The sequence below is a fragment of the Osmerus eperlanus genome, chromosome 28 (assembly GCF_963692335.1).
Source record: "Osmerus eperlanus chromosome 28, fOsmEpe2.1, whole genome shotgun sequence".
NCBI lineage: Eukaryota > Metazoa > Chordata > Actinopteri > Osmeriformes > Osmeridae > Osmerus > Osmerus eperlanus.
Window position 1 is genome coordinate 4,936,586 of NC_085045.1, and position 21,073 is coordinate 4,957,658.

The 21,073-nt window shown below is 46.4% G+C and overlaps 1 protein-coding gene across 1 annotated transcript in view; it reads left to right on the forward strand.

The window, feature by feature from the left end:
- Positions 1 to 21,073, forward strand: part of LOC134014901 (semaphorin-4E-like) — a 117,911-nt gene that overhangs the window by 95,300 nt on the left and 1,538 nt on the right. Inside the window, exons 19-20 of the mRNA XM_062454081.1 lie at positions 13,762 to 13,886; positions 15,104 to 15,247. Coding sequence (XP_062310065.1) covers positions 13,762 to 13,886; positions 15,104 to 15,247 — 269 coding nt within the window. The remainder of the gene's footprint in view (positions 1 to 13,761; positions 13,887 to 15,103; positions 15,248 to 21,073) is intronic.

A 21,073-nucleotide genomic window follows, 5' to 3' on the forward strand; every position in this document is an offset into this window, starting at 1 on the left:
GGAGTCCCGGAATGTTCTCGAATGGGCGAGGGGCGGTCCCCTCGTTCACACATGAGCTCTTCGGCCAGCCATGCTGAACCCCCCCCGGCACCCTCATCTCCTCTCCCCTCCGTCAGAGAGAGAGAGCAGCAGAGTAATGGAGTGGGGAACATTAGGGTCAATGTGTCTAATACAGGGCTAATGGAGATCAGCCGGGCCCAGCCCACCTCCATCACATTAACACAGGGATGTGGCTGAGGCGTAGTGATGGAGGACAATGGACTGGGCGGTAGCTGAACGATCCCGCCCGCCATTTTCATTTCCGCTAATTCAGTCATGTGGCTCGGAGTTCGAGTGCTGGCTTGCACGTTCCATGTTGCACCGCTGAATTTGCACATGGATGTCGGTTCACCCATCCCCACAGCCCTATTAAAGAAAAAGAAAACATCTAGCCATCATGGTATGTATTTCTAAAATGGAGGATATTTATGAAAATAGGGGAAGCAGAATGTATGAACCAATCTACATTAGCCCTGTTTCATGTAAAGTGTGTTGCTGCATGCCTGTGTTAAACAGAGGCCTCGCCTCAGCGGACCCCTCAGCCTTGCCCCGCCTGCCTGCATCGTCCCTCACCAGTAACTAGCAGGAAAGCCATTAGTCCAGATAGAGGTGTTATCAGGGCAAGCAGGGCCGTGGTGTATTGATCTGCTGCAGGGACGCTGAACAGAGAAGAAGGACTATTTGCTTTAAAGTTCAATGGCTCTCCACTACTGTTAGTGTTGTGGCCACGGGAGCAATCGATATCTGGACAGGGACTCGTGTCATGAGCCACGCTCCCCATTTCGAAACATCATAATACCACGCCAGATGCTGTTCCCCTCACTGGCCCGGCCCGTGGTACACACACACACACACACACACACACACACACACACACACACTTCCGTGAGGCTGTGGTTTTCTCTTTTTTAAAGGCATGGTTTCAGTCTGGGATCAGCGTGAATTGTAATTATAGCCGATATCCATGGCTGGAAGGGAGAGATACAGAATAACACAGCGGTGTATAAAGGCAAACAGTCATTTGTGGCGGAGGTAGGTGTCACGAGGTAACTGATTATGGTGGAATCAGAGGAAAAGGTGTTTCGGAGGCGGATGCTTCCTTCTTCTTTATTATTATTTTTTTGGTCCATGAAATAATAAAGGGAAAAAAACCAGGAGACAAGGACGAGGCTCGGTGCATTTTGTTGGCGGCGGTTCAAGTGCTGAAGGGGGGGGAAGAATGGGGAGCGTTTGTTTCTAGTTCAAGGTGTGTAATGTACAGAGGCGTTCATACATAATGGCTTATTGTCAGGGGGTTAGTGTGAGGATATTAATGCCCTGGTTTGCTCCTGCTATTTTGCGCAGTGTCTCTCCCTGAAGGGAAGAGTAAAGGTATGCTGTTCTAAATACACCCCCCCTCCCCTCCCCCCCCCCCCTCCCCCCCCCCCTCCCCCCCCCTCCCCTCTCCCCACCCCCAGGCCGTTACTAGAGGTCACTCTGTTTATCACGAACGCTGAACCCCATTTATGCCACTATGCCTCCTCTCCTCTCCTCAGGACTTCATTACAATGCCCTCTACGTTGGTAAACATGGCTCCTCAGGCTCGCCTCATTGTGCTCCTGACGTTCGCCCTCTTTATAAACCCTCCGTGCGTCTTCCTCCTTCCCTCCGTGTAATCCCACTCTACCCGTATGCATATGCATAGATGCTCGATGGCTGTGCATACATTTGCATCGGATTCACCCCCCCCCCCCACCCCCACACACACACACACACACACACACGCGATCCACCTCCGCCAACATTTCCTCCCCGTAGCCTTCCGCCGAACTTGTTTATGTTTGAACATTTCCAATGGCATTTGAACTCGTCCCATCGATTTGTTTACGGTGAGGGGTGGCAAAGCAGTTCCTTAAAGGGGGCTGAAATCGACCGTCTAAATATTTGACCAAGGGGTCAGTGGGATCGCGTTGGGGGCCCGGGCAACAAACACAGATGGACCGCGGGGAAGGTGCGAAGGGGAAGGGGCCGGCCCTCCCCTAACAGGAGGCAGCCGAGAGGCGAGAGCCGTCCAGAGGAGGAGTGTCGCAATAGGGATGCATAGGAGCGGAGGGGCTGCCCCCATCCAGATCTCCACAGCGCGTGGACTTCCCCACTCCACCACAAGAGGGCGCTGCTGGACAATCCATGCCCCCGGTTTCCTCCAGAGCACCACCTCTCTGTCTCCCCTTCACATATACCCAGATTCACATTTAGACAATCAACCTTGCGTGCTCTCCCTCTCTCGGAGATAAAGTTATGTGGTTACGCTCCAGTTGGAGCACTGAGAACCGCGGTGACGGTAGCTCCAGTGCTGTAAGTACGGAGCTATTGTGCGTGTGTGACAGTAATTACTGTACTGAAGCTGTCTGTGACATCTAAGGAGAATTGCCTTCTTTTTTTTTTTTTTTTTGGCTTTTTCTCTGCTGTGTCAATCCATCTTTTCTCTTAACAATAACACAATCGGACTCTGATACATTTGAATGAAGGATGGTTCCGACCCACAACCCCCCCAAAAAAGGAAACATCTGGAATGATGGCTGTAATTGATCAACGATAACGGCTCTTTTGTGTTTGATTCCGTAATTGTGGCAGCGTCCAGAGTAATACCTGTCACTTTTTTCTTCAGCTGTCGTTCTTCTGGAAAAGACTGGTCTCTGGAAGAAAAGCAGGGGTCAGGCTATCTCTCATTGTGTCACGTGAAACAAGATTCATCAAATCCCCCCCATATTCATACTGTGTTCAAGATGACAATACTTTCAACCCTCTGTACAGGGCATAAAGAACCCTCAATGCAAATTTAAGCATTGTTAAGCATATAAGGGCTGCGATGTACTGTATGTAAACGTACATGACAATGTTCACCGCAACCCCCCTTAAACCCTATTTCCCCTACCCACCATGACAAGAGCTTTGGGGCACAGTGATTGTCTCATGTGCCTCTTCCTCTATATCAGTTATGCTTAACTGAATAATACATAAAATGTCAATTGGGAAACCTGCACAGTTCTTGTCATTAGCTTTGCACATAATGCTCACTGTACTGTATGTGTCTCGTGACCAGAGTTCTGCTGGTAGGGATATAGTAGTAGACACTAGCATACGTGAATGCAGTATTACAGTAACTGTAGTCCACATTGTACAATGGATCTCAAATTGACTACAAAGGGATTAGCATTAGCAACATTTGAGAGAGACACTGCTTCACAATCGCTCGGCTCTGCATAATCCACTTGTTATTGGGAGTTGTTTAAGTAATGGTAATTGCGTCTCTCTTTACATTTTATTCCCCCCAGTAACAAGCTGGGTCTCCCTCCCTCTCTCTCTCTCTCTCTCTCTCTCTCTCTCTCTCTCTCTCTCTCTCTCTCTCTCTCTCTCTCTCTCTCTCTCTCTCTCTCTCTCTCTCTCTCTCTCTCTCTCTCTCTCTCTCTCTCTCTCTCTCTCTCTCTCTCTCTCTCTCTCTCTCTCTCTCTCTCTCTCTCTCTCTCTCCTGACACTACAGTTGTATGCTGCCGCAGTGTCTGTTGTCATGGCGTTCAGAACCCCTGCCAGATGTCATAGTTAAGTTTGTGAGAGGAGGAGGAGGGCGGGGGGGGGGGATCATGCTAGAGGCTATTTTGTTGTCAGTGATTTAGATGAAACACAGAGATGTTAAAATGTTAGACTTGCCCTCCGATTCTTTTTATATTTTCCCATTTTTGGATCTAGATAGAACATTTACCTTGGGGGTAAACAGCCTTTTGCTGTGTTAGATGTTAGTCCGTCGAAAAGTATTTATCAGAGTTTCTCTGGATACAGTACATTTGTATTTTTTGGTTATGTCTCATAGCTATTTTGTATGGCTTTGGGTGTTGCTCTTACCAATACATTCGTATGATTATTTTGTAATGCACTCTTTTACTTCTATCAGTAACTTGGAATATATATGATATATGAAATTCAAATTCTCATCAAACCTTGAGGTTGCTTTTCCTGTTGCAATACAAAATTATGAGATGTATTTTCTCTTACTTGTACTTATCATTCTAGACTGATTTTAAAACATATTAAATGTCTCTGTATGCTTTTTTAACATTGCATTTAGTATTTGATTCATCTTTCATTTGGAAAATGAATGTATATAGCCCTCTCTGATTTCCATTCTGGATTTTTGGTACTGTATATAAAATATATACATGCCTGTCTGTGTCCCATCACATGTAGCATTGTACACTTCCCTATATATATTATTTTGCAGTATTTACAATGTTGCTGCTCTAAATATTAAAATAAAAGAAATACCAATCTTCAAATATAGTATAAAACATTGTTGAAGTAAAACCTGTTTCACTTTAGTTTAGAATTGATTTAACTTTCACTGTATACTTGATTGATCTCCTAGTTGAATATTGCCTATTTAAATATGGCTTGACAGTATAAATACATATCCAGATGAACATGTTTTGTCGTGGTTGTGGGTATCTGCCTGTATTTTTATGAAACAGCATGTGTGTAAAATGCATTGAGTTATTGAAGCAGAACTGGAACAGAACCACATTATCATAAGTATGAGGGACAAAACAAGTAACTTATTTATTTTAAATGTTTAGTACAAATATGATATATTTAGGGAAATACATTAAATATACTTATTACTTTTCCAGGTTCTAAATGAATTCATGGTTATGTTAATTATTCAATGAATATGTATATTTTGTGGAAAGAGGAGTAGCTTAGCAGGAATCACACTGTAGTGTTTTACATTTGGCCAGTAATTCATCAACTAGTTTTATTGGTTTAATTTATGGGTAAGCAATTTACACTACTGGCACTGCAGTAAACATCGTTAATCAAAATACATTATTATAATAAAGCTGTTTTAAAATGTTTAATAAAGAAAATTAAAAAGGTGGTTACCCTCCCTGTGTGTAACTTTCCATTGTCGTGATAATTAATAATTAATAGCGACCAAAAAGCTTTTCCGTGCCAATACAGATGAGGAATGAGAGCTAGGTTGGAGGAAGAGTTCAGTATAAATGTAACAATAGGTAAACCCTCAAGTGATGAACATGGCGTGTTATTAGCTCAACGCTAACACTCACCACAGCCTCGCACAATGCCACAGAAGACGGCCAATTAAAATCTTCAATGTAAATGACCAGGCTTGTTTGGCTGTTGCTTATTGGACAGTGGGTGGCCTCTGTGATTTCTTGGTGTGGGAGAGGGGGTGTTGGGGTGTGTTTGTTAGGCAAGGTTAGTGCTGGTGTAGGCTAGGATAACGCCTTTTCTGTTATCCAGAATACCTTTCTCTGCTGTGACGGTCTCAAACAAGAAAAATGAAGAATTAGCTAGTGTGTTTGGCATGCTGTGTGCACATTCCTTACTTATCTGTTCAATGGGTCATCCAGTTGACCTAATGAAACTCTCCCATTAATGACTGGATGGTGTTGACGTCACCAAGTTAGGCCTTTCTCCTTCTTCTATCTCTCTTCCCCCCTCAGTTTTTTTCTTCCTTTCTTTCTGTCTCCCCTTCTCTCTCTCTCTCTCTCTCTCTCTCTCTCTCTCTCTCTCTCTCTCTCTCTCTCTCTCTCTCTCTCTCTCTCTCTCTCTCTCTCTCCATCTCTCTCTCTCTTTCTCCCCACAGCCTGCCGTCCACATCAGGGATGAGGAATCACGCGTTCCCTGCCTTGAGTGCCATTTGCTAATGAAGGCCAAAGTGTCAGATGATAAATATAACGGAAGAAAAATGACACATGTAAGTGATCTCATTTAAGAGCATTACATTTGAATTTATTGGGGTACTTAGAGGGGACGGAGGGGCCATGGCTCTCAGGCGCCGGAGCGGGGCGGAGACCTTTACTGAGTTATGGTGAGAGGGAGCTAAGATGGTATGTTATTATCATGCTAGAGGCTGTGTGTGTGTGTATATGTGTGTGTGTGTATGTGTGTGTGTATAAGTGTGTGTGTGTGTGTGTGTGTATGTGTGTGTGTGTGTGTATGTGTGTGTGTGTGTGTGTGTGTATGTGTGTGTGTGTGTATATGTGTGTGTGTGTGTGTATGTGTGTGTGTATATGTGTGTGTGTGTGTGTGTGTATGTGTGTGTGTGTGTGTATGTGTGTATATGTGTGTGTGTGTGTGTGTGTGTGTATGTGTGTGTATATGTGTGTGTTGGGGGGCACACATGTTTGGGCTGGGGGTACTCTATTTATTGGGGTACCCCCCCGCCCCCCACACACCACACACACTGTACACACACAGTAGTTTAGTAGTCCTCTCAGCCCAGCAGAATAGTATAATACCCCTCTCTCAGCCCTCCCATATATCATGTGAAGTCGATTGCAATGTGGGGAGAGAGAAAAAAATCAAACGTATCGCCGAGCGGTAATGTGACATCAACGCAAAGCAGGATCAACAAGTCACAGGTGACCTGTAGTTGTATTCAAACCGGTAAAGCTGCAAAAAGCTCACGAGCAACAAAATGAGCATTGAAACTCGGGGCTTGTTTTCTGCGTTGTTTGTTTGAACCAGGGAAGACCAAACCGTCAAACAGTCAAACAGTCGCAAACAAATATGGAGAGCATGTCTCAGATGATGTATTGACTTGATTCAATACATACAAAGTGTTTTCCTATGCACACACACCAACAACTACTGAACTTTTCCGGAAAGTACCGTCTCATTTCAACCATTCACACTAAATCTGTGTTGTGTTTTGTCGCCATAACTACACCCTTTCTGTGCTGTCAACCGTTCACTAGGGCCCAGCAACATCTTTAAACACTGTCGATGTCAGACATGCTGAATGAAAGACCTGAGATAGCTCCAACTGGTTGACACAATCTGGATGGCAGAGCAGGAATGCTATATTCAATCCATTCCTTGGCCTCAATGCGTTTGATAAATACGGTGGCAGTTTTTTTTTGTAAGAAGGATGTTGACAGAAAATCAAAAGCAATGCAGTGGCGGCGTCCCATAATGGAGACTTAGCTGTACTTTACACTCCTCTAACAAAGATCTACGTTTTGAAAACAATCAATCCCTTCATGAGAGCTTGTTATTTTCTCCCATAATAAGTGGAACGGCTTTTCATCATTCCTCCGCCGTGGTGATTGTGTTCGCACAGGAAGCTCCCCATAATATGCGACGCACAGGCTCTGAAAAGAAAAGAAATAGGGTAGTCTATAGCAGGAGTTTTTTTCCCAATATATTTTTGAGCATCCCACTCTTCGTTTTTTCTTATTCATATCCTTTTTCCGAGTTTGTGTTGTAAGTTGTCAGATGTTATTGTAAACTGGAAATATCTCCATGGCGTTCCAACGGCTCGGCATGAAGGTGGCACAGCATGTGGCGTCGGGAGCCGCTGGGCCGCGGATTTCTCCCTCTCTTTAATTTCGAAGCAAAGGAGCTTGCGCGAGATTTGCCAAAGAGTATTTGTGCAATTAGGCACGGATGGAGTCTCAGGAAGTCTCCGCGAGTAACTTTTTATGGGCCGCCGCCGCCGCCGCAATCCTGCATTGCACGCCTTCACTTTCTCTGCCCCCCCCCCCTCCCACCCCCCACCCCCCACCCTCCCTTCGCTAACACACCCATGTTTGTCTGGGAGAAGTTCCTACGCAGTAGCATTGAGACGCCGTGTCTGTGGAGCCGTGGATTAACCCTTGTTAGCTGATCTGCGTTGCTCTCCCGCGTTTTGCTATTTTCACACCTCCCTACATCCCTTCATCTGGAAACATCTGGAGACGCGATCAGGCCAGGACTTGATTAGGGTACCCGCGGAGTGACTGTTTAGGTCTCCCTCAGAGAGAGCAGTGGTGGGCAGGGGTGAATGGTGGTTCCTGTTAAGCTCCGGTAACAGGTTTATTTCGGGGGAGGCCCCATGCTTTTTTGTAAAGCTTTCTTTTTTATTTTTTTTCGTACGGCTCAGCTGTTATTGGGTCTGTTGTGCATCTTCCAGTCACAAATGACCGTTTAACCGTCTTTTCAGCACCCTGACGCCTCGCCTGTTATTATCACTATTGTCTCTCCTCCCACTGTACACATGTGTGAGGCAGGGCACTGGGATGTGGGGTGTATTTACCAGGCTCCTTACGGGCAAACAGGGCCATATTTACGCCCCAGTCTCAACACTTTCATTCCAGAAGTTTGACATGCATTTGTGTTGCCATGGTAAGCCCCCCTCAAAGTATATATATTTTTCTTTTGGCTTGATTTTTCTTCTTTTTTTTTTTCTTTTTTTTTTATCTCACTGGTATAGAGTCTGTTGCCCCGAGGGCCAGATTTAAATGTGTGTGGGTCTTCAAGGATTTTTCAGCAGAAAAGCTGTTTGGATCGAAGCCTTTTTGCCATACAAGTGCGACCGAATTGTGTCATTTCAGGTTTTCTAGTCTTTGCCGTAACGAAAGGAAAGTCCAAAGGAGAAGCAAAAAACACTAGACAAAAGCTGATGAAAATGGACCAGATTGGATTATGTCAGACTTGGCATGTTCCCCCGTTATGAAGGACGTCTTGGTTCCGTCTTATCACACTCTGCCTTACAGCTAAAAGAATCAAAAAAGGAAAAATCACAGCTCAGTTTTCCTGAAAGACAACAGCTAGATTGTTACCGTAAATAGTTAGTTGAAATGGTTGTGGGCTCCACACAGACGAGAGCTCCAACCAGGAAGTGAGTCGATACATAAATGACAGCAGCAACACGGGGAGTGATGAGGAATAAAAGATCCACTTCCTGTCTCAGACAGCTGAAGTAACGTTTTAGCTAGCAGAAAAATGTTCATTCATTGCTGCCCTCTACAGACTACAATGTCTGATCATTTAATTATTGTAGATTTTGTATATTGTTTTGTACATTTTCTGTATTTAACTATGTGAATTGTATTGCAATATTATACTATGTTTAGATTAAACCATATTTTTAGAAATGTTTCTATTATATTCAATAAGCATACCGTAGCTTCCTGTCAGTCCAATGAAAATATGTAATCATGACTTTTGACCCCGACACTTCAGAAGTACTTTGCAATTAATATGGCTGAAAACACACACAAGCTTTATGGGGAACAATCAAGGTCCCACATTAGGACTTCCGCATCAAGAGGTGGTGTCAATTCACAGGGAGCTGTAAGAACTCTGTATCAAACCTTTTGAGAATCCTATCGTTTTGACCCTCTGGGAATTCAAGAAACATGCTTCTGGTCAATCGACCGTGGTCCGTTCTGAGTTGTAAGTAAACCCTTCTGACCATTTTATCATCATTATAAGGAGCTTGAGATCGTATTGATTGAAACCTACAATTCTGGGGAAGTCAAAACAAAATTGATTGAATGTACTGTGCGCTAGGTCGGTGTAGTATTGACTAAACATGCCCTCACTCTCCCCTTTGTTTTCTCTCATATTGTAGTGACCCCCCTTAACTGTGCTTTGACATCTCCTGAAGTCCTTGTTTAACACCTCTCTTACTGGACCAAGGTGTGATGTCAGCGAATAAGCAATAATAAATAGGGGGGGGAAAAGAGTGGAAAAGACAAATGGTGGAAGGGAGTTTGTTCATTTCCCACAAAGTATCTCAGGAGGGTAAATGTTGGAAAATCAAGATTCAATCAATAAAGCTTTACAGCCATTTAACGTATATTAGTCCGACATGACATCAGTTTGAGCTGCATGCATCACTACAATAACAAGAGGTGAACATCAGACAATGTTTTGCGGCCAAACCTTGACAGAATTCCCAGTTAATTACACATAAAGCAACGGGCCAGAGTTCAGAGCAAAAACACTTTGATTTGCCCCTTTTGAACTCTCACAAGAAAGAAATCAGCACACTTAATCCCAGCTCCTATGTGATCATTCCAGCCCAAGGATATACGCTGAGGCGTCCATCATCCCTGGGTCAGCCAGTCGGGGGCCAACATTACTAATACGATCACCGCCCGTGATCTGAACCCTGGCCCCCTCACCGAAATAAAGAAACGTGGCAAAGCTAGCGAACGAGAGCAGGCGTGAGTCACTCAGTGAGGTGCATCTCCCTTTGGAGTTAGAGAGCATGGATCTCAGCTGGCCGGGCCTGAGGTGGTGTGAGGAGGGCATGGCGTAGGGGGGAGTGGGGGATCTGATGATCACACTGTAACCCGTACTCTGCTCATTAAACAACAGGTCACGGCTCTGACTTCAGACGGTGTACGCTCCTCCTGTACAGTATGTGGCCCCCCGACGAAGGTGGGTGAAAATAGCTGGGGGTAGGTGCACTTGTGGAAAGATGGAGGGTTAGGGTTAAACGTGGTTCGAGAGAGCGGTATATTTCGAAAAAGCAATGCGTGTGGGTGTGTGGTAGAGCCGCGTTCGAACAATCCCAGTTTGACCCTTCGGAAGAGAGCGCCTGGCCTGTAGGGAAACCAAGCGTACCCTCTCACATGTAGTCCTCAGGTATGTCTACTGCTTTTTAAGACCCAAAGATGAACTTTGGTTCAAGGACCGAACATAGCTTCTTTTTCTGTTCTAGATACGTGTATTGCAATCATTTGTCAAGTTTGATTGGTTAACCTGACACTCTCCGAAGAGGCTCCTGTAATTTAGCAGCTGTTCGAAGTGGAGTCAGTTGGAGGTTCGTCTCAATGTTTAAAAGTCAACTGAAGGAATGAGGCCGTTAGACCTGAAGTTATGTCCTCCAGGGGAACTTCACAAAGATCCCTTGTAGATTTATTGGCACTTACCTAGGAGCCAGAGTCGATATTCATAAACAGGACTTCAAACAAACCCCCCCATCCACCATCCAAGCTTGTAAATAAATACAGATATGCCTCTTTTATAGACAGCAGCAATCTAAAATATTAACACCAGCAGAATTTTACCACACACATTAATATTTTATGGCACATTGTATTTTACCACGTTGAATCTTAGTTTCACGACTGGCCCCATGGCTTTTAGTCTACGTTGGAGTTAGATTTGTTATCAGCAGGAAGTGCTTAGACTGTCTGTGGGGTGTTTGGTCTCCCTAGCCACTTAAGTCTCATAGATGATGTGTATTGACAAAATCATGAGTGTGGGGCAAAGAGGATGACCTTCTCAGAACTTGGTTTTCCATGTTCCTCTTGTCATTGAAAAACTCTGTAAGGTAGGCTACTTTGCAAGTTGCATTTTACAAGTTTGCGATTTCTCATTTGTGAAACGTGTTGTCTCACCCGCAGGACAAAAGACCAATCGGCCACCATTTCCATATCAGAATAGTACTTTCACATTGAACTGAAGTTACATTTCTTAGTTATGTGGTCATAACATGAACATCAATCTCTCTATTAATGACATGCTTGTTTGTTATGGAAATGAGCTATTAAATCAGTTTGAAAGTTTAGTTTCCATTCTGAACAAGTGAAATCCAAACTGTAATGTTTCTTGAACAAATTATGACTGAAATAAAAGACAACATCTGCGTTTGAGTCTGTTTAGGAGTCAAACCATTCCAGTGAGCCAGTGACACACTCTTATGGTCACCCATTCTGCTCTGTCTCTAACTATGACCCTTTATTAGAGTTAATATCACAGCCAGTATTGACTGCTTTACAGTTCTCAACAAAAACAAAAATTCCATGTCAATAATTCAGATCTTTTATTTGTTTGTGTCAGTGTTTTAGTATTTCCCCATCAACAATGCTTGTTAGGGCTGCCATTCCCCCCCAGATGGTGAGCCGTCTTCTCCTGTTCATTTTTGCTGATTGCGGCTTGTTGCAAAAATGGGGTTTGTAATACAATCAGCATCGAGACAGGCTTTCTCTGACTTCCCGCGTTCGACGCTCTGTCCAGATGTGTAATGTAATGTGATTGGTGTGCCGTCTCACTGTCCTTAGACTATTCCTGTCTGTCGATCATTTCCCACTTTTCTGGTTCGCTCACCGGCTCTCTCCCCCCCCCCCCCCCCTCAGTCTCCCTCTCGCTCTACCCCTTTCTCTTCCTCCCCTCCTCTCTCTCCGTCTCCCCTTTTCTCATCCAGCCCCCCCCCCCCTCTCCTCCCTGCGCTGTGCCTATCTGACACCCTCGTTGGGAGACGTCTGTCTCATCCAGGTGAGTTTGGGATGATCTCTAGGCCCTCTGCTCTTGTCAAGGAGCTCCGGGCCTTTCCGGGCCTCTCCGGGGCTCTGGTTCACACGCCAAATTGATGTCTCCGAGTTGAAATGACACTTTCAGCAGGATTTGCCATTTTAAACCTCTTCAAAACCCTACTGCTGGGGGATTGGGTTTGAAACGTACTGCTGCTTCAAAAGCCAATGAACAGGGCATGCTTGAATGAGACCGAGATATGTTTCCTATCAGGGAAAAAAAAGGAAAGAAAAAAGAAACAGTACTCTGAAATACTGGCAATGTAAAACGATATATATTCTTTTCTGCTTTGAACAAAGACCACCAGGCATGTGATGTAGGCACTGCCTGGGGAGAGACTCCAACCATGTTGAAGAGATATGAAATTCTAAAGAAATCAATAAACGCATGAATTTTTGTTTGTCTGCCGTTTGCTTCATTATGTGAAAACAACTCGGAAAAAAACGTAAATGGCCACAAGCCATTTGATGGCACACAGGAGTTGCACATTTGTTGTTCTACATTTCAGTACACACGTACAGTAAAATATTACAATTATAACGTGTTATGTCAAAAGTGTATATTTAGCACAAATTATATTTAAGTCAAACGTACTTTCTTCTGTTCAGTAACTGTCAAGATTTACCCGGCCTATTTTTGTACTCCATCAGTGACTTGTGAGGATATAATTTGATATTAAACTTTAAAGGGAGTGTGTGTGTGTGTGTGTGTGTGGGTGTGGGGAGGGGGGGGGTGGTATGGGTGGAAGCGAGAAGGCGGAGTGTCACCAAAGAAACCATCTCCGCATACATTTTGTATATTTTTTTTTTGTCTCCTGTGTCTTTCAGAGGCTGCACGTTTCTCCTGGGGGGCTTAGTGGCTGGCATAATGGGTGAGGGTGAGGGTGTGAAAGAACCTACCTTTAGGCTCCTCATTCAGCCCCCCCCCAGCCCTATTCTTCACAGCACACTCTTGTGAGTTGTGAAGGTCCTCTTTCTCAGTCCCAGTGAGCTGGGAGCCTTGTAATAGGCTTTAATTGATAGGGAGGTGTTGGGGTCTTTCTGCATGGGCCGAGAGGGGGGGGGGGGGGGGGGCGAGACAGACAGAGAGGGAGAGAGAGTGTGAGGATTACTCCTGAGGAGGGGGGTGTGGGGGGTTAGAACGGTTCTCTGTCCCGTTCGTAATGACTCATTAATTTCCCTGCGGTTTTGTGGCGGTTGCCTCATTACGAGTCCAAAGAGGAGTGGGAACAAAGGCCTCTGTAGGTAGGAGGTGAGCTTAAATAGTTTGGGCTCAACACTTCCCAACAAAGGGGGGGACTTGGAACAGATGCAATAAAAGTGGCAGATGCAAATTGCGGAGAGTCTTCCTTCGAGCACTTTTTTGTGTGTGTGTGCGTGTGTCAGACTCCAGATTCTAATTAGCTAGTTAGGTGTTTCGTTTCAGATGTACCGTGCCTTATGCTATATTTCTCAGACTGGGTTTATATTTGCATAGCAGCAGAAATGCATATGGTCCATACCCGCTTTAGCACGTCGGTTTCCACCCACATACCAGCTTGCCACACGGCGCAGGGGAGAAAAAAACGTATATAGAATAGGTATTATCACTCATTATGGCTCACACCCTCGCCTTTCTCTCATGTTTTTTCTATAGGGTGAATGACTATGGACAGATTGGCAGTGGCTTCCCTGAAAACGCGGCGGTGCCCCGCATGGTTGAGGGTCTGGAAAACGTGTTAGATATCACCTGTGGGGCCAACCATAATCTTGCACTGACAGGTAAGGCCATCAGATGTGATTAGTAACTTTACACCAGCCCGATCTGAGTTGATTCAGACGCGAGTGAGTCTCCTCCCACAAAAGACTCAGGGAAAGCATGTTTACAGTTGTACAGCGATAGCCTTGAGCCACTCGAGGCTTCCTCGAATCATGAAACGTTCGCACAAATGCGGTTGACCTCTAACCTTTTCCTGTTTGCGTCTGTCTGATGTCTTCACTCTCTGAAGTCAATATTAAAATCGCTGCTTACTCTCACCCATGACCCTGAGACCTGATACGTATTTATGGGTCTGCATTTCACTAATCACGCAACATTGCATATCAACCGTTTCTCAAAGTTCACCTGTTTTACTCAATTTCACAAAAGTATTAGTGCCCCCAAGCTCATCCAATAGAAATAGGAAGATGAGTGAGGGGGAGAGAGAGAGAGACAGAGAGAGAGAGAAAGAGAGACGGAGAGAGAGAATGGCCCTGGCATCTGATCCATAACAGTCATTGCCTGTTACATAGATTTCAGGATTCATTCAGGCTATGAAGATAATCGAGGCGGTCGACAGTTTTCCCCTGCAGCCCAATGGATTTATGATAGCACTGTCAGGAAAATGAGGCAAAATGACACAGTAGCTGACTTTAGCTGCAAATAATGTGATAGGCCGTACAGTGGTACAGCAGCAGCTGCTGTCATTGCAGGTAATAGGCTATAAAGAAGCCTGATAGCAATACCTGTCACTTCTTAATGGCTGACTTCACTGAAGAGCTTTTGTGGCCTTTAACATGGAGATAATAGAAGATACAACACATTTTACAGCTTTTGCGTTGCATCCATAATTTATCTCCAGAGTCACCCCCCCCCCCCCCCCCCCACACACACACACACACAAACCGCCCTCCCCCTCCATTACATGCAGCACAACAAGGAAAACATGCTGGGGGAGAGCAGAAGCATGAGTGTGCGGTTGTAGGAGGGTGGGGGGGGGGGTGGGGGGTGAGGCTTTGGGTCTGGCCCCGGCTCCTCTCACCACACGTCCGTCACGTCAGGTCTGGAACACGGTGGGACCGATCCCCCCGCTGCCATCTGAAAAGGAAGTCTTCACTGGCTGCAGCAACGCGCACGTTTCCAACTCACATCCTGTCTCATTGGAACCTGTGACACGGCACGAAAAGGAACACGGGTTTGACATGCGTTTTTTCGCCCCCCCCCCCCCCCCCCCCGGCAGCTGATGGGATCCTATTCCAGTGGGGGTGTGGACGTGCTTGTGGGAATCTCAGGAGGAACATCCTGTCTCCGGAGGAAGTGATGTCGCCGGGATCCGCCGTGAGGGCCATGGCAGGGGGATACTGGCACAGTGTACTACTAACAGGTAGGGCCAAGATGCTGTCTGCTGTCTCTGCATAGTAGACGACTCCACAGTCTATCCTTGGACTGGTCTCACACACAAGGAGGTGAACATGGTGGAGCTTGACGTACATTATTTATGTGGGCATTGACTTTCAGTACACTGTCCCAATTGTGGCGGATTGTAGTGAAGGGTATCCAGGCTGCAGAACTGGAAATCCAGTATGTACAGTTTGTGTGTACAATAGGGACGAAATGTTCAAAGTTGTACAGTAGAAGGCCTTGAAGCTTGTTTTTCTGCTAGCGTGTACACAGAGGACATGCATATGCTTGAGCTTGCGATTACATGCCTGTGTGTGTGTGTGGCGAGTTCGCAGCTGCACGCCTGCCTGTGTGCGAGTGTACGTGTGTGTGTGTGCGCGCCTTTAGCCAGGCCAGCTATACATCACCATCATTCATGAAGAGATCTCCCAGCCCTGGCGCTGCTAACACAAACACAGGGGTTGAGGGCTACAGACGTTCCTTCACCTCGCCGTGGAAGAACTTCAAAGTCACTTCTCCTCACCCAGCTGATGAATGCTCCCCCGTCCGCCGGCCTGATGCATGGGCCCCAGTCGCAGGCCTCGACAGTGGATATGGCTGCGACTGGGGCCCCGTCATGGTGTCTGAGTGGGAGAGAAGGTCATTTGTTAGCTTTTAGCTGTATCTGGGAGACCTGGACCTAATTCAGCACAGGAGACATCAATCCTTTTAATACAACACTTTGTAATGGCGTTCTCCCGTGTTGCTAATGCTATCTATTATTAACCCTATTAAAAGTGTAATACAATTTAAGTAGAGTGCTAAAAGTGGATCATTTGTTGCAGCATTCCATTAGAATTAATTCTCCATTTATGATCTCAATGATTAAACCATAGGAGTCAGAAGACAAAATGAGGTTCTTAAACGGCCTTAGAATGGCAACGCATGCAACAGACATTGCTACACTCGCTCAGACTTTCCAGAGTATCCGCGCATGCGCGCACACACACACACACTCACACACGAGTGCGGGCGCACACACACCTGCTGTGCCTCTCTGTCTAGCTACCATCCTGGGTTTGATCCCTGGCATAGCTAGCCATGTGGGAGCAGAAATATCCAGCTCCAATCAGCCCTTAATGAATAACCTGATGAGTGTCAGGCAGCATAGAATTAACAGACAGATCGGAGAGATGAGAAAGAGAGGCGGGGCAGTGGGGTGGGGGGGGAATGGGGGGGGCGGACATACTGACAGAAGGTCAGCGGAGCCGGACCTGTGTAGAAATTAAATCTCTACACTTAAACATAAAAAAAAAAGAAGAAAAAGGGTCTAATTCTGCCACGCCAGAGTGATGGAATCACCCTGACTCTTGGGATGAAGCCCAGTTATTAGGGTGAGACTGCAGTGGATGGGCCGCGAGGGGCCGGCTACAGTATCACCAAGGAGAGGGACATGACGAGGGCAAGGGAGGGGTGACAGAGAGAGAGAGTGAGAGAGAGAGAGAAGCGAGGAGTAAGAATGAAATGCATAGAAGAGAGCACAGGTAAGATATGAGTGCGTGGGTGGGTGCTCGCGTGCGTGCGTGTCAGAGAGAATGAGGTGGGGGGGGGGCGGGGGGCGGCGAGAGAGAGGAGTGTGTGAGAGACAGCTCGCCCAGGCCGGAGCATATTGAGGGCAGCAGGTGGAAGAGTGGCACAGTTAATTAAAACGCCTGCCTTAATGTCTCGGCCCGTCACTCCGGGGAGAGGAGAGCTGAGGCAGGGCCAGACCGGCCAGCCCTCCCAGCCCGCCAGCCAGCCAAATAGCCAGCCAGCCAAACAGCTACCAGACAACCCGCCAGGCCACATGTCAGACAAACTCCCAACACCGTGCCCTTCACCCAGGGCTTACCCTCACCCCCCGCCCTTCCCTCCCTCCCTCCCTCCCACCCACCCCACTACCCAACCCCTTTCGTCGACACCCCTGTGCCCCCTGCAGCCACCCTCGTATAATCAGATTCAGACATCCTCAAATAGAGGCGGGCTCCACAACCCCCCCACCCCCCCCGTCTGATGTCGCTTCCCCGGCTCGGCAGCATCTGTAGCGAGCCTGTAGACTTCCAGCCTCGCAGCCTAATCTGTCTGCTCTCAATAATTCATAGTGTGCTGTGCGCGGGGCTGCGCCGGCGCCCGACTACACTGTGCACGTCTAGAGTAATGGGGCTGTTGTGATGTTTCTATCATGGCCTGTCTGAAGAGCGGAGCGGATCACGGCGCTCGATCTGATAAACATTCTGCTCCGTGCCAGGCCTGCCTGGGCTTTCATCAGTCGTTTGGTTGGCCAGCCAGGCCTGCCTATGGTACAGCACAGAACAGCACAGAGCCCCGGCTTGTGGACTAGCCTTGGATGGGCTAAGTCTGCATAATGTTAGGGTATCTCCTGTTGATTTGTCAGAGCTGAGTGCATGCTGGTTTGGGAGAAACGAGGCTCGCAGCAGAGTCATGATGTTCCACGTCACCTCTGAACTAACCTCGAAATCTGAGGAGTGAGAGAGAGAAAGGAAGTGATTGATTGGGTCCCGGAGAGTTAAAAAGAAAGGGAAGACTAGCAGTACGCAACACAAAACCTGGAGTGGAAGGTAAAAATAATTGGGAGAGAGAGACAGAGAAAGAGAGGGAAGGTGAGAGAGAGAGAGCGTTGATTCGGGTTTCAGGTCGAGAAAGCAGGACGGAGTTGTTTGGCTAATGTTTTATCAGGGCACGTAGTTTCACCCTGGATTGCTTTGTCAATAACCCGGTCCACGGCACGGCGAGCTGGAATCTCAGATTGTCACACTGAGTGACAGGCAGGAGATGGCAGATAATTCAAAGAAATTGGAAGTGTGAAATCTTTAAGGGCCACTTCTGAACACGGCAAATGCCAGGGTATCTTTCCATCAGCGCCTGCTCTCACAAGCCCGCAGCATTGTTAATGGTGGCCTGTCTGTCCATCAAGCCTGCTTCAGGGGGGATTTATCCCTGCTTGGGTCCTTATCTTACTGCCTGCCGCCAGCCTCGCGGGGCCTCCAGTACTGTGTGTGTGTTTGTGTGTGTGTGTGTTTGCCTATGGGCACTGTACTCTGTGTGTGGGTTGTGTAGTAGAGAGCCAAGGGAGTTGGGAAACGTGACTTTTGGAGTTGGAGAAACATGACTTGACACCCCTTTGATCGCTTATTTTCTTATTTTCATTCATAACTTTATTCGGTCATTTACCCATCCATCTGTGTTTCTCTCCCCCCGGGTAATCCTTCGTCCTTTCTTCCTGTCCATCCATCCATCTCAACTGAACCAATGTAAGCCACTCAGACCAGGGGTAATTGCCCTGGCTTATCTAGTTGCACTGGTTAATTTAGCTGTCAACACCAAAACTGATTCACCTTAGATAGTGGCAGTGGTCTCTCTTTGTCCAGTGTGTGTGTGTGTGTGTGTGTGTGTGTGTGTGTCGTACAAGCCTCTGCTTGTTGAATACCTTTTTCCTACAGAGCACACCCGAATGGAGATTGTCCATCATTGTCCACCTTTATGAGCTGCTGTTGGCGGATTTCTGACCAATCACCCAATGACATCAATCAGCTCTTGGCACATCCTGCATAGCAATTCCATTGATCGCCAATACAGAAAATGACCAAAATGGTGCCAGTGTCTCTACTATTTACGTACAGCTAATTCTCTCCAAGACCGCTCAGAGCACTCCAGTACAAAATACTGACGCTCCTAAAAGCCAGAAGAGCCGTGATGGAATCAATGGACTCTGAAATGTATTCTATGAATACTTTTCATTAATATTGTTCAGATCTGGGGCATTTGATGACTGTACCTATATTTCCTAATTAGGCACTGTCCAAATTTGATAGCACACAAATTAATTTGAAATAGAAGTTAATTATTAATTTGATAATGAGGTTTATGATTAAGGAGTTAATAAAAGAAACAAAAATTAACTTTTTTTGGTGAGGTAGAAAATAGTTTGTGTTGCAACAGAAATACGCAGACGCATCAACTTTGTCATTTATTTCAGTCCTGGAAAATAAGATGTTTCTCTGCAGTAAAGATGGGACAGTTCTGTACAATAATTGTACATTCAATATACAGCCTCCATTATCCTACTCTTCCAATTCCCCATTTTCAGTTTATCAGTGCTAGTAAGGTAATTCATGAATAAGCGTCATTAGCATGGACGACTAGAAGGGTGAAAACATGCTGGCGTTAGCATGTCACATCCTGTGATCTGACGATGATGAGGCTACACGGTGCAGAACGACATTCAGAAACTGAGAGAAACAAACGTGGTTTTCTCGAAAGTTTCCTGAAAGTGTAACACTCCCAAACCACACTTGGAACATGTTTGATGTAGCTACCTTGCACTGCTTTTGCACCCGAGGTGAGGACTAAAATAAATGTTGGATGCAATAAAGATGGTTTGCGACACATGGTTTTCGGTCACAGAAGACAGAAGCAAAAAAAAATAAAAAATGAAAAAAAAACTGTTGGAGGAAAGCACTCTAGGATGGGGGTCAGGAAGGAATATATTGAGGAAGTTGGGGAGGAGGAAGAGAGCGAGAGAGAAAGACGAAACAAGCCGAAGAGAGGGAGAGAGGGGGATGTTCCATATTTTGCGACTGAACGTTTTCAAGCCACAGCCAACACTCACTGTCACAGGGAAGTGGTTCCCGGGCCCGCACATTTCAAGCTGTTCAAATACCCATTAGGATGTTTTCTTTCCCCTCCACAACGAGGAGAGAGAAACGAGACCACGGCGAAAGAGAGGGATGGGGAGGGAGGGGCGCCGAGCAAGAGCAGAAACGGAAATGTATCAAGGAACTTGTGATATTTAATGATCCTTGTATGCGGAGAAGACCACCAGCTTGTTCTCCTCTGCCAAATACCGATCCCCTAACTTAATTTCCTGCTCAATTGCTGTTCTATAGTGCATAGTACAGTGATGCAGGCGGGTAATATAGAAAACAGATTGCTTGTGCGGCGGAGTGAAGAAGGCTGGGCCTGTGCTGTGGAGGACCTGCAGTCTCCTGGGGGGTCTTGTCTGTGGGCTTCACAAAACCAACAAACCCCATCTTTCTCTCCGTCTTGCAGCAGCTGGCAGGTAGATCTGGCGTGTGTGTGTGTGTGCGCGTGTTGGTTTTCCCAATGCTTTGTAATGGAGAGTGTCACCCTGTCTACCATCTCTGTGTTTGCTCCTGTGCAATGACTCCCATCCACTCCAACACACAGCCCCCGACGGTGTCCATCAATCAGCTGTGTTGCAGCACCTCGTGGAGGGTGTAACGAGAGCACATCTTCTGTCTTCAGACACACACACACACACACACTCACACCAGAACATACGCTTGCGCGCGCACACACACACACCCTCGCCAGCTACACCCCCCCCCCCACACACACACACACACACACTCAAACAACAAGAAACAATCATGAGGCCGCACATTCAATTGCAGTAATTATTCGAGGAAAAGAGTGACAGGCCTACTGTTTATCCAAGCGACAGGAAGTGGTGTTTAGTAGTGGCATTGTGTTCTACCTGCGAAGCTGGATGCAAGTTCCGGGTTTCACAAGAGCTTGTGTCGCCACAGTAGATGTCACACGCTTGTGCTAATGTTAGAAGCGCAACCCTTTCCTGACCCGTCAAAGTGACAGGGGCCTGGTTGCGTAACAACCTTGCGGAGTGAACTTCCTCCCGGGAGACATCATTAAGGATGGGAATGTTTGTCTTCCGCTCGCGCCGAAATGAATATTCAGCTATTATCACTGCAGCGCTTGCATTCAGATCTGATAGTGGCGTCGTATTTCAGTG